The following is a 14,234-nucleotide window of genomic DNA, read 5'->3' on the forward strand; positions in this document are numbered from 1 at the left end:
AATCTTTACAGACATTTAGTAATAGGGGCCAAAGTGTCCTCTTACCCTCATCAGTAAGGGATTCTGTTGACTCATTGACCTTGCAGATTTTATTCAATGAGTCTGTTGAATGAGACAGAAACTTCCAGGTGTTTGACATGTTCTCATCGTTGCCAACTCTAAAGACAGAAAGAAAGATACACTGTCAAACAGGTTCAACTCTGTCACATATCCTTACGTGAATCCTTAAAAAAAACAAAACAAAACAAAACAAAAACAAAAACAAAAAACAAACTTTAAAATAACAGTTAGATGTAGGTTTATAACTCAAAACAAATTACTTAGGTTCAGAGCAAAATGAAGAACTATTAAAAACTTTAGAATCATTGCAAACTCAATCTTAGCCCAACTTTTGAGGCAAAAAAAAAAAAAAGGTACACAGCAAGGTAAGTTTTCTCTTAAACCATGCACACATTATATAGAAAATATTCAAAATTTATGATAGGCCTGAGAGATGGCTCACAGGCTAAGAGCACAAGTTTGAATCCTAGTACCAGCATGGCAGCTGACAACCACTGGTAACTCAAGTTCCAGGGGATCCAAAACCCTTTCCTAGCCTCCACAGGCACCAGATATGCACACAAAGCATAGACGTGCTTGTGGGCAAAAAAAAAAAAAAAAAAAAGGGGACCCATACAAATAAAGCAGCCATTTAAAAAATATTACATAATTATTCCCTCCTCCCCTTTAAAAAACACACCTTTCTTAGAGTGTTACTAAGCAGTCCAATAAATGATATTTTCACCCCACCTTATAAGCTATCACAGTAGGTACCAAGTAAATGTTTGTTTTATGATGTAACGGCAAGTGAAACACATTTGAACTTCAAATTTTCTTTAGTACTCTGTTTTAAAGTCACACTGCAAATGAGTTTTGATAACATTACAACTTTGAAAAGAAGACTTTTAGAGATCATAAAAATAGAGACAAAGAAAGAAGACTGAGCTGGGCATGGTGGCGCACGCCTTTAATCCCAATACTTGGGAGGCAGAGGCAGGCGGATTTCTGAGTTCGAGGCCAGCCTGAAATGTTAGTTTTGAGGAAACATCAGCTTACACAGAGGTGAAGCAGCATAAACAAAAGCAGGCTTTGCATCTAGTCTGAATCAGGAGTTGGCAAACACTACAGTTTTGATGACTCATACTTGATGTATGGGAGCACGTTGCCCTAACAGCAAACAGCATCCTAATCAGCCCTTTGCCAATAACCTGACAGTCAATGCTGACCAACCCCATGGCCTCAGCAATGTTTGAAGAGGCTGGAAATGAAACTCAATGCAAATGAGTAGGAAGGTACCTATTTGGAGCTGACAGCCCAGAACTCACCACCATGATAAATTGAGTTCAGAGGTTAAGAGCAGAAAGCAGATTTAAAAAGAAGTACAACCATGTTCATCTGAGTACTACATAAGTGTGACAGCTGAGGAGAGACAGCTAATACTTTTTTTCTTTTTCTTTTCTTTTGGTCAAATGAAAGATTATTATGTTGTCACCCAGATGTCAACAGTGAATTCTTTAACCGCACTTACCCAGTGATGTTCTGTATAGAGACACTTTTAGAGAGGGAGACACTCTGCTGGGACCGTCTGTTAGTAAACATTGGTGCAGCAGTGGCCTCATCAGCCAAGAGGACTGCAGACCTAGGACGCTCCTTGGGCTGTGAAGCTGCAAGGGAAGAGAGGATATTAACTGAAGCATCACCTTTCCCAGCCCCAGACCCCTAGTGCTGACTTAGCTCACAGAAGCCACAAAGACATAAAATGCTTTAAGTACATTAGCTGCTTCTGTGTAGCCTTGGCTGTCCTTGAACTCAGACATCCCTCCAAGTGCTGGGATTAAAGGCACAGGCCACCACATAGGTGAAGCTCTGGAAACTCAACTCAGGTCCTCAGGAAGAACATCACGTTCTCCTAATCACTGACTTATCTCTCCAGCCCTGCTCATTATTTGAAAGCATGCATTTTGATCAACTTCTTGAGTTTATGGATATAGAAAAGTTTAATACCTGTTTAATATAATATAGTTATTGACTCTCATGTTTTTTTTTTTTTTAACATGATCAAGGAGGAAAGTGGAGCTCTATTCTAAAGTGACTACACTGTCATATGAACACTAAATTATTTTTCCTTGCTATGTGAGCTCCTGCTACAGATACAAGTTTTTATATATGTTTATTCCCAGGAGGGTCAAGAGTTAAGAAAAATAAGATATGGGGACTGGTATAATTTTTAAAACATTATAGGATACCTTTAATAAATAATAACACAATAATTAATTTCTAATTCAAATTCTATTTAGACACTAAAACACCAGGAACAGGCTACAATATTACTGATCCTTGCTGCAGGGAGTACAAAGGGAACAAAAGACTGGGGTCTCCCAGAGAAGATGCTTAAGGGTAGTCTACAGCATATCCTAAGTGTTTCAGAAAGCTGAACAGTGAGCAAATAAAATGTCAGAGGAAGAAACAGTAGTTCTTAGACTACAGTGAGGGTGTATTAAAGTTAGAAGGAAAAGAGGATATTAATGGGAAGAGCCATATGAATGGAGGGAAAAACAATCAGGCAGTATTAGTGTAAAATGGAGAGAGAGGGAGAAGCAAGTAGAGAGTAGAGGGAGGACAGATAGATACACACACACACACACACACACACACACAAACACATACACACACATACACAGACACACACACATACACACACATACACACACACACACACGTACACACACACACACACATACACACACACACACATACACAGACACACACACACACAAGCTATCAAGGAGGAGAACCAGAATGCTATACATAGTCCTAAATGCCCTAAAGAACAACTTGTACCTAAAGGCTACAGAAGACACAAACATGCAATTTGAATGCACAACTGTGCTTTTGTGTGTGTATGTGTACTTGTCCATGACAGTCCATGTTGAGATGTCTTTTTCAGTAGTTTCTCTAATTTTGTTTTTGTTTTGTTTTGTTTTTTGTTGTTGAGAGAGTGTGTTTATCATTGAACCTGTAGTTCACCATTTGGCTAGTCTGGAAGAGCTAGCAAGCTCTGGTATCAGCCTGTTCTACTACCCAGACCTAGGATTACATACATATGCCACCATGTCCAAACTCAAACTTCGGTCTTCATGATTGTCCAAGAAGCACTTTACATACTGAGCCATCTACTAGCTCCAGAAGTTGTACTCTTTTTTAAAGATATTTATTTATTATATGTAAGTACACTGTAGCGATCTTTAGACACATCAGAAGAGGGCGTCAGACGCCGGGCGTGGTGGCGCACGCCTTTAATCCCAGCACTCGGGAGGCAGAGGCAGGCGGATTTCTGAGTTCGAGGCCAGCCTGGTCTACAGAGTGAGTTCCAGGACAGCCAAGGCTACACAGAGAAACCCTGCCTCGAAAAACCAAAAAAAAAAAAAAAAAAAAAAGAAGAGGGCGTCAGATCTCATTACAGATCTGTGAGCCACCATGTGGTTGCTGGGATTTGAACTCAGAACCTTTGGAAGAGCAGTCAGTGCTCTTAAGCACTGAGCCATCTCTCCAGCCCGCTTTTCTTTTTTTATTTGAAGGGAAACGGCTGGGATTGGGATTCATATATTTAGTAAGATAATTCTATAAAATCAGCCTTACATGTGCACATATGGAACTAAAAAGGGGAATTAAAGTCGAAGGCAAAATGGGAGCTATTGAAGATGGAGAAGGTGAAACAAGGTGGAGGATGGAGATAAACACTAATGGGGGACTGTTCTTAAAAGTATATTATATATACAGAGATATTATAATAAAATCCAATCCTCTGCAGAGTATTACCAACATAAATTATAAACAGTTATCTGTGAGGGTCAGAGGCAATCCATATAAGGGACCTTGCTTGCAAAAGATATATTAAAAAGTTATTTTATCTGATGAGAAAGAAAACATGCTTTTGAAACAGTTGGTAATAGCACAGAAAAAGTTTAAAGACTGAAATTGAGGAAGCTGGATGATAGACTGAAGTGGGTGTCAATCTAGTAGCTGTCTCTATTCAAGGATGGATGAGAACCAGACTTAACATAGCTAAAGGGAGTTCACTCTTTGTGGGCAGACAGACTGGCCAGGAACTATGTAAGAGAAAGAAGGCACAAGGTAGTGCTTCCAGGCTTGAGTGGGCATCAAAACTACCTGGAGGATCTATTAAAACACATGCCACAGGGCTCTGCCACAGTGTTTGACTCACAGGCCTAGTTGGAGACCTCGAATCTGTCCATGTACTGACTCTTCCGCTAGATGCTGAAAGCACTGCTTTGGTTAATGTATCACAGAGGTTCCCCTGAAGTCAACTCATAAGTAAAGTACCACTGCATTATTTATGGTAGTAGCTGGAAGTAATTAAAACACAATGTATGCTCATCAAGTATAGCATGCAACAGCCTGAAACAACAGCTTACAATAACTCTGAAAATGACAGAGTGAAGAAATAATATAAAAGCGTAAGGCATCACTTAGTGCACAATGCCATAATCTAATGTATCAATGTACAAATCAACAGAGTTTTTCAAAGATATACATGACTATAAATATAGCAGTTTTTTTTTCCCAAAGATATACTTGACTATAACTACAGCAGGTCAGAAGGCCATGCCTTAATATACTACACAGAAATAAGAGAATGGGGAATGAATGAAAAATGCTGTCAACCTAAAGGGAAATCTTATACAAGATGGTAAAAATTAGTTTTGGTTTGTTTTTAGATTTAAAATGTACTCTGTATGCACGTGTCCACAGACGTGCCACAGAGTCCACATGGAAGCCCGAGGACAACCGGTAGGAGCAGGTTTTCTCCTCTATCATACGGGTTCTAGCGACTATACTCACTTTGCCAGGCTTGGAGGCAAACTCTTTTATTTTCTCAGCTCTCTTATCCAAGCCAAAATAGTGTTTTAAATTAAAATTTATGTGTGTGTGTGTGACGACTTGTGGACGCTGGATCTCTTCTGCAATGTTGGTCCTAGGGACTGAACTCAGATAGTCAGGCTTGGCAGCAGCTACCTGTACTTGCCTGAGTTACTTTCCTAGGCCCCTAGACAGGTTTTAAAAATGTGAATGACAGAATATAATTTACTCAGTTTTGTATAACATTTGAGAACCCTGGGAAAGAAAACAACAAAAGAATCATTTTTGTAACTTCATGGGCTATATTAAGTTTAACTAGTAAAATCTCATTTGAGTCACACTGCTCTGAGGTAATAAAATCAACCATTTTCTCTGGTGCTGAAGAGGAGACTGAGTTGCACACGAGTAACTTGCTCACACATATGAACTCCAGTCCACCTCTCAGCTGATGCACACAGTATGACAGATACCTTCAAGGAGGATTCGATGGTGTAATGCAAGTTGTTGGTCATTGAATGGGGCAGGAGAAGCTAGTGGCCTAATGCATTACAAAATAGGTATGGGATCTTGCTAGGTAGCATAGGCTATCCTCAACAATCCTGATTAAGAATGACAAGCAAGGGCTGGTGAGATGGCTCAGTGGGTAAGAGCACCCGACTGCTCTTCCAAAGGTCCAGAGTTCAAATCCCAGCAACCACATGGTGGCTAACAACCATCCGTAACGAGATCTGGCGCCCTCTTCTGGAGTGTCTGAAGACAGCTACAGTGTACTTACATATAATAAATAAATAAAAAATCTTTAAAAAAAAAAAAAAAAAAAAAAAAGAATGACAAGCAAGCAAAAGCATCAAGTCTGGAACAAAACATCTGAGTACACTTCCGAGAGGTGTGCTGAACTACTCACATTTGTTTCTCATGATGACGGTGGGCAGCGATGATGTATCGTGGGCCTGGAGGCTCCCTTTTGGCTGCTAAAGAGAAAAGAAGGTAAACAGATGCAGATCACACTGAAAACTCATCTTCCATCAAGTCTCCAGAAGCCTGGAGTCAAAAGAGAACACTGTGCTGGGTCAGGCCCACTCCACTTGCTATCCTTTGCGCTCATCAAGGGCTGCAGATAAGCGGCTAAGTGTGTCCCCAGACCCTTCCTAGGAATGTTTGTTGGTCATCTGTGTAGGCAAAGCATTAATCCATTTTCAGATGATCTAAGTACTCTCTCTTTGCTACAGATACCAAAGCTGTCTGCAGAGTCTTTTCTGGCTTGTAGAAATTACCTGTCTGTATCTCCAATGTACTGTCAGTTACTAAAGAGATCATCTGTGCCCTGTTCATTTCTGTTTCTTTGATGACTAGCATTTGTAAAGTGTTACATTCTTAGGTAGGATGATAATTTTAGTAAGATTTTGTGAGAGCACGCACAAAAATACTTTTGACAAATTACAAAGTGAAGCATTTACTGTGTAACAGATCTCTAAGAGGAAGTAGATCACTTCCAACTGAAAATGCCTCCATATAGATTATAATGATATACAAAGGAGATGCCATTCTCTGCCACTGTTCTACAGAACCCCATGCATACAGTCTTATCAGACAGTGAACACCACAGATTGAGTGCACGGACAGATGGTGAGTGACAGGAGCAGTAGGGAGATGCTAGAATGAGTGGACATCTGGGATGCATTTCCCATTTCAACAGCAGCCACTGAGCACCCACTGACTGTTCTTTGCTATCCAGTCTTTCCAATTTTAAGACTCTATCACATACCGGACACTATTCTAGATACTCAAGTCTACTGTACTAATCCATCAAAGATTCCTGCCTGCCTGCCTGTCTATGTTCTAGTGGGGGTAAGGTACAAATCATTAAAAAAAAAAAAAGAGAAAAATATGGTCCCAGAGGGTTCTGAACACTATGGAACAATAGAAAGCAAGCAGGCTGAGGGAGCTGGAGTGCTGGGTCACAAGTACACCCAGGAGCTGAGGGTTGGAGGAGCTTCCAGTTTGGGGAGAGAAAAGAGAAATCGAATTGGTATTATTTTTAAGTCTTTTCATAAACTAAAATTTTATAAGTACAGCATGAATCAAAATATCCATCACTGAGCTGAGAAGACCCAGGTTAACACAGAGGTTAGCTATTTTCATACTAGTCCAGCATGGCCCGGAGTGGGGTCTGAGGATGATCAGTATCATTTGGGAACTCCTCAGCCCACTCCAGAATTGGAAACCATTTGGGAGAAGGGCTCTAGCAGCGAATTTAAGTAAGACCCTTGAGATGCTGATAAACACTCAAGACTGAGACCACTGTGATAAGTAATGTGGTTACTGATGGGCATCGTGTAGACATACCCGCATTCTGAGGAAGAAATACACTTTATGTATGGCTGACAATAGTGACATAGTCACATAGGATATCCAAAAGGCATGGTCTCACGCTCATACGGCACCAATATTGGTACTTGCCATTCTTTCATTGTATCATCTCTGCTATCTATTATGTACCTTTGGAGAAAAGACCAGGTAGGTTGGTTCTAACTGGAGGAGATCCCTCCCTCTCCCCATCACATATCAAAAGCCTCTGATTTCCATCTGTTACCTTCATGCTTCTAGATGGGGAAGCTAGGGATTCCAGTAGCAGAGGATGTGTGTACAGCTAGTTAAGTCAATCACTTAAACAGAAACACAGAGAAATGGCCAACACATGACATTTCTAAAAAGCATTCATTCTACCTAAAAATTCTGTGGAGACAGGGTTTCACTGACAAATTGGCTAACATCAAACCAAGGAACCCCTCAGTCTCCCAAGTGCTGGGATTATAAGATTGGTCTCTGGCTCAGCATTTTCTTTATTCAATGTCTCAAATTCTTGAGTGTATTAATCAAGAAGGTGATTGATCATTTTAATAAGCAACTATGTTTAGATTAATTTGTTTTCAAATTTGTCACCAAATGATTAAAACAAATAAAAAAATACCCACTACAATCTAAATTCTAACATGTGGAGATTTTACTTTTTTTTTTTTTTTTTTTGCTTTGATTTTTGAGACAGGGTTTCTCTGGGTAGCCCTGGCTGTTCTGGAACTCACTCTGTAGACCAGGCTCACCTTACATATAGAGATCTGCCTGCTTCTGTCTCCCAAGTGCTGTGATTAAAAGTGTGCAACCACCATGCCCGGCTGATTTTGGTATTTTTAAACCCCTGGATTTTGAGTATTATAACAGGTAGAAATATCTTACCTTCATTTTGACCTTTGCACAGGAGGCTAGATTTTCTCTGCAGCCTTTGTGGACAAAAGCACCACAGCCTGGAAAGGAAGCATAAGGAAGGTCACAACAAGAAACTGATAGACCCTGGACTCTGCTACTCACTACTGCTGCAAGGAAGTGACAGAGCACATGTGTATGAGGGTACGCGCGCGTGCGTGCGCGCGCACGCACGCACACACACACACCCCATAGTACCAGTAACCAAAGCATATTTTATAGTTCTTTACTAGGAAGCAGATGTATTTGTGATTAACCAAAAGAAGAAGTCAGGAATTTATTAGACAGGAAGCCTGAGAGGCTGTCAACACCAAAATTTAAATGTCTTCCATCTAGATGTCTACAGGGCCCAGAAATCCTTGAGCTGAACTAACCTGTAAATCTCTTTTTTCAAGAGGAGGTATCAGAAGAAACCATGCAAGCATCCAAAGGAAGAAAACAACCAACAGTCCTAGCAAGCTATGGTGCTTATGAACCAGCATAGTATGATAACCCTAAGGGTACATTAGTGGCACACAAGACAGTAGGAGTAACCAACAGTTCACTATTTGGACTTAAGACCCACTCACCAAGGTGGAAACCTAGGCAATTATGGCTACTGAAGTCATGGATCTTGAGGGAGAATCTACAACCACCATTTTACTAAAACCAGCAAAATTCCTATGTTTTAAGTATTTGTCTTTACACTCATAGGTATCAGTGTAGTCCTTACCCCTCATCAAGAAAACTCCTCTTTGCAAGTGACAGAGCCCATTACAGAAAACTATAACCAGCCAAAATACAGAGCTGTGGAGCTCAGTTCCAGTGGATACATTTACAACTCCCACACCTATGGCAAAGGAACACTGGCCAAGACGGGGTGAAAGATTCTAATAGTCTGAAGATCAGGGAGTTTGCCATGACATTGTGTTTCCTAGGATGTCAGAAGATATACCCATAAAAATCTCACCAACATGACTTTCTAGATACATGCTGAAGAAGGACAAAAACAATACACAAGCTAATGTGGACAGGGAAAGACCATGGAAAATCCAACCCTACATAAAAAGCTATAGGCAGCTAAGGAATGCTGAGAACTAAGGAAGAGCACGTTGACTGGTTAACTAATACCAAATGGTCAACCATGAAAGCATACATACAAGCAACATTCCTGAGCAGGCTACACTTAGATTATCTAAGAGCATGCACACATCATGCAAGTACTTCTCTAAGAACAATTATTGAGAAAAAGAGGCCATGAACTTGAAAGAGGAAAAGTATGTGAAAGAGTTAGGAGGGTGGAAAGTGAAGAAGGAAATGACATCATTATAATCTCAAAAGATAAAAGAAATATCCCGAGGTCTCAAATATCCCCAGCTTTTGTACCCAACTCCCTGAGTGAGAAGCCTGACTCAGGAGAACATGGGAGAGCTCCTCAGACAAACCAGATTCAAGTTTACCAATGACACATTTCATCTCAAAGAATTTTTAGTTTTCCATTCCCGTGGCCTACAAGGGCCACTGATGTAAAAACCATGCACTCTGGGCCTCCGAAAGGTCATCAGCTCTTCCTGCTGCAATGAAGTCATAAAAACAGGCTGTGCCAAGAGGCCAGAGGCAAAGCACAAACAAGCAAAAGATCTGTCTTTGGGGACAGCTGAAGAGGCGTGTGTCTCCTGGGAAAGGCTCACTCAGGAAATCAGACAGCAGTACACTAGGTACGGCTGCTTCAGGGAGTACCACAGACCTTGTTCTAGCCAACGAGGTCAAGATGCTCTTGGACTTAAAGGCCTGGACGTATGGACTGTGGGGTAAGAGAAACTTGCCGCTGTGAAAGACACTGACAGATACCTAGATCTGAAGGCCTTGCCCATGTCTTCTGAAGTAGTGGTTACTGCGATGTATACTTGGTTCACAGGTCTTCCTGAACACTAGCAGTCACACAGCACTGGGATTCTGTGAGGTTTTTCTCCTGTTCTGAGGATCTTGTCATGGATCATGATTATCTATTCAAATATCTATGTATATATAGACCCACAGCCTATTTGTCTAAGCCAAACTCCTTGACATAATCTTCATGACTACATTTGAAAGTTGCTGTGTCAACTTATTGACATGTAAAAGAGACCAGGACGCATGGCAGGCAAACCAAATTTAATTTAAGTCTAGTTCTGGTTACCACCATGAGCCCAGAATAAGTTCCTTCTCCCCACGCCTTGGTTTCCAAAATCTACAAGACAAAAGGAACCACACCCCTCATGTTAAGTACTGTGAAGACATGGCAATGTAGAAACTCATCATCTGAAATCGATGCAATTACTTTGGAAAATCATTTAACAACATCTAGTAAGGTTCAGTGTGAGCCACTTTTATGAATTAGCACTGAGTCTAGTGTCATACACAGGGATGCAAGGATGCCCTTGTGGCACTGTCTGAGTCAAAGTGGAAATAGCCCCGTATCCTAAGCAGCAGAACAGCTTGAAGTATGTGTGAAAGACAGTACCACAGATGAGCTAAATGCCAGTATCTACATCTATGTGCTCAGTACTTCCGTTCTCTACAATAGAACACTGGGGAGAATAAAGCAAACTGCAAAGTGAGATGCACAGCAACAGTAAACCAACCACTACTACCCAGTTTTGTTCATATGAGGAAACTGAGTCACAGATCACATCAATGCTTACTTGGAGGGAAGAAGGAAGACTGACATAGGGAAACAAATTCAATTTTAACTGTAAAGGTGTATTTCTTTAAAAATGAAGGATGAAGTACTGTATCAAAACGTTACACACCCTTCCTTCCTCCCTTCCTTCCTTCACTGTGGCGATGGAGGTCAAACCTAGTGCCTCATACAATCTAGGCAATCACTCTACCACTGGGCTATATTTTTACATTTTAAGTTGAGGTCCAACAAGTTCCTACTGCTATTACATTATCCATGTATAATATCTGTATTAACAGCTCTTACTTAAAAAAAAAAAAAAACACCAGTGTATCAAACTGTATTACACCCCCCAAAGCTCCTTAGATTTCCTTATCCTTTGAAAGTAGTAATTTACCACATTTGCCATTCATTATACTGAAATGCTAATTTCAGTATCACAGTTACGAAATGCATCCTTTCTTTTGTTTTACTCTGACTCTATCATATCCAGGGCTTGTTGGGCGGGCAATAAGAGAGGATATAGGTTTGAGAACTTGGCATTAATTCTGATCTGTAAATATGACAAACAAAAACAGTCCTGATTAAGACCGCTTCCAAGCTGGCCCCCTCCTGCTCCTTTCCTTCTAGATTCAACAGCCCTCAGAAGGTTAAGTAGTGCTGCTCTTTAGGGGTGAGGGGAATGGTACTTTTGAAGGGACACTGGCAGTTCTCATGCTCTTAGGCCACTGTTTGAGATTTAAGAACAATTCTACTTCATGAGACACAAAAGTAGAAACAGCATCCTGAATGTGCTTCCAGTAGAACTTTTCACAGAGATTCACGGTTTCAGCTAACTGTCATCAAACCTACAACCTAGCTGAAATTTTTATTATGCCCAGGATTACAGCCGCAAGTCGTAGTGATAAGCAGTTCACATGGCTATCTGTTAACCACACTGAAGTATCTACTGGAAAAAAAACTAAATTTGTCACCAAGTGGTCCTAGACGCAAACATCATAGGACGACGGTTTCAGTGCTAGGTGTGAGTGAATTAGTAATGGTTAGCGCCACAGACAGCAGCCAAAGTCATGGGATTTATAACTGTACTATCTGTTTTAAAATAGACAACTAAAAATACAAGACATGAAGGTACATCTAGTATATTTTTAAGTACACTGCCACAAACCATACTGTGTTGTTAGGACGACGAAAGAAACCTTATCAGGGCCTTCAGAGAAGCTGGAACCCACACTTGGCTGTAGACTGCCCTTCGCTTCTAAGCACTTTTCGCTCTCAATGGCTGTGCTTAAATCTATGCTACACCTTTTCCTTTTCTTTCTTTTTTAAAAAACAAACTTCAACATTTATCAAATGTTCATAACAAAGAAAAAGATGATTTGGCCTTCTTTGTATTTAAAACAGTGCCTAAGAGCAGTAAGTGGGATGATTTCATTATTTCAAAATTCTTCAAAAAGTCACAAAGTACAGTGGTTCACAGGCTTAGAGCTGACCCTTATTCTATGAAATTAAAAGCCATCAGCTCAGCCTGCATCCACCCATCCATTTATCTCCCTCCCTCTCCCTCCCCCCTCCCTATCTTCTCTTACATGAGAACATTTAACAAAAGAAAATGGAACAAATTTGTATGCCTGGGAATGATTTTTTTTTTTTTTTTTGTCATATCATCCATGATAGATCTCTGGGGAAACATTATATACTACACATTTTCTTTTTCAGCAGGAAAACTGTCACATGCAGCCAGACTTTTGAAGAAAGGAACATTAAAGTACTTTAGTGCATTGTTTTGTCTACTAGCAGCAAAACTCTATGTGGAAAAAAATTGATTCTTTTTAAGGACACATGGCCGTTAAGAACAAATAGAAACATTTTCCTCCTATGGGAAAATGGAAAACTCTAATTCTAACAACAAGAAAAGAAACACCCCCAGAAACAAAGCCAAACCAACCAACCACACAAAATCCAACCAACCCATGGAACTAACAGCAACTCAGAAACACATGTTCCAGAATTCCTTCTGCAACTTCTTGTTTAAAGTCACTGGGGACTTTCAGGCGCTGTCTGGTCTGGACTGATAGTACTTGTATGCAAAAACCATGTGAGGCGTTCTTAGTAGCCAGTGTTAATAACCACAGTGCTGATGTTCAGAATGAGAGGAAAGCCACAGAAAAGAGCTAAGCCACTTTGGCTAACTGCTCCTCACAGCAGTTTTTGTAAGAACCCTGGTAAACAGAGAGAAACAAAGTGTTCTTGTTGATCGAGAATGGACTTTATTGCTCAAACTACTTACTTTCTTTTCTTCTAAATAAAAGGATCTTTTCTTTAGGCAATTGTTTGTGTTTCCTATGTCACAGAAGCAAAGGACTGGTTCTAAATTCAGAAACCATCCAGTTACTGAGCTGCTGCTTCTGAAGAAATCCAAAGGAAAACCCAACCATCATGCAGGTCTAACTAATGTTTCCTACTTAGGGTCCAGTCGGTCTGGTGTTTACTGTCTTAGTCAACAGAAATAACTCACCACAAAAGCACCCAGAAGATGCCAACACAACAGAATACAAACCAACAATAGTCTCAATGTCGTTTTACATCTGTTAAATGCAAACAAAATAAAGCCGCTGGCAAGATTCAAAACTTTGAATGTAACAAGTTCTTTAATCTGAAGGACTCCACTGAGCTTTCCACAAAATAAACTATTTGTGGTAGCCAGAGAGAACAGTTGATTATTCACAGATAGCTTTACATGGTATAGAATGAAGAACTGCAAAGACATTTATTTCTCCACTAACCCTAAACCAGGAGTACAGTTTGGACCAAGGGAAAAAAAGTCCTCCTAACATTTCTGCTAAATTCATTTACTTTGAAACATTCCCGAGCAGAGGTTTAGGCTTTCTGTTAAACATAGAAGCAGACTGCTGAGAGCACACAGAAGCTGTATTGCCCACTAGTTTTTGTGGCCATTATCATTAACACTTCTGTGTTATTCCACAGCAAACTGCACATAAAGTGGTCTTGTTGATCAAGAAAGGATCTTTTCTTCAGGCAATTGCTTTGTGTTCTGACAGACTGGTCCAGGGTAATCTTGTGGTCTCAGTGATGGTGACTTCACTGAAAAGTCTATCCTTCTAAACTATTAGTATTTGCAAGTAGATGGATATGCGAATGTACAGATGTCAGGAGTAAGTCACTGCAAACCATCAAAATATATCTCTGTCATGTCCTATACTTGATCCTTCTAAATCACAAGTCAGAGCCTGAGAGAACAGCTGTCTGGGTTATTAAGATCTGTCCAGTGGTCAGACAAAATGGGTTTTTATTAAACAAAAAGAAAAGCCACTGTCTTCTAAAAGCACAGTGGTTTCCCAGGAGGTAGGTGACTAACTGCAGGGATGCTACATTTCCTGAGAATCCTGGG

At 40.3% G+C, this 14,234-nt stretch overlaps 1 protein-coding gene across 8 annotated transcripts in view; it reads right to left on the reverse strand.

Annotated features, from left to right (window-relative positions):
* Akap13 (A-kinase anchoring protein 13) overlaps positions 1–14,234 on the reverse strand; it is a 280,085-nt gene that overhangs the window by 28,594 nt on the left and 237,257 nt on the right. For all 8 annotated transcript variants that reach the window (XM_029479051.2, XM_029479049.2, XM_029479050.2 and 5 more), the window contains 4 exons: positions 8,155–8,222; positions 5,825–5,891; positions 1,568–1,703; positions 46–158 (listed from right to left, as the gene is read on the reverse strand). In XM_029479051.2, coding sequence (XP_029334911.1) covers positions 46–158; positions 1,568–1,703; positions 5,825–5,891; positions 8,155–8,222 — 384 coding nt within the window. The remainder of the gene's footprint in view (positions 1–45; positions 159–1,567; positions 1,704–5,824; positions 5,892–8,154; positions 8,223–14,234) is intronic.

This window comes from Mus caroli, unplaced genomic scaffold (genome assembly GCF_978045245.1).
Source record: "Mus caroli unplaced genomic scaffold, Mus_caroli_1 scaffold_8, whole genome shotgun sequence".
Taxonomy (NCBI): domain Eukaryota; kingdom Metazoa; phylum Chordata; class Mammalia; order Rodentia; family Muridae; genus Mus; species Mus caroli.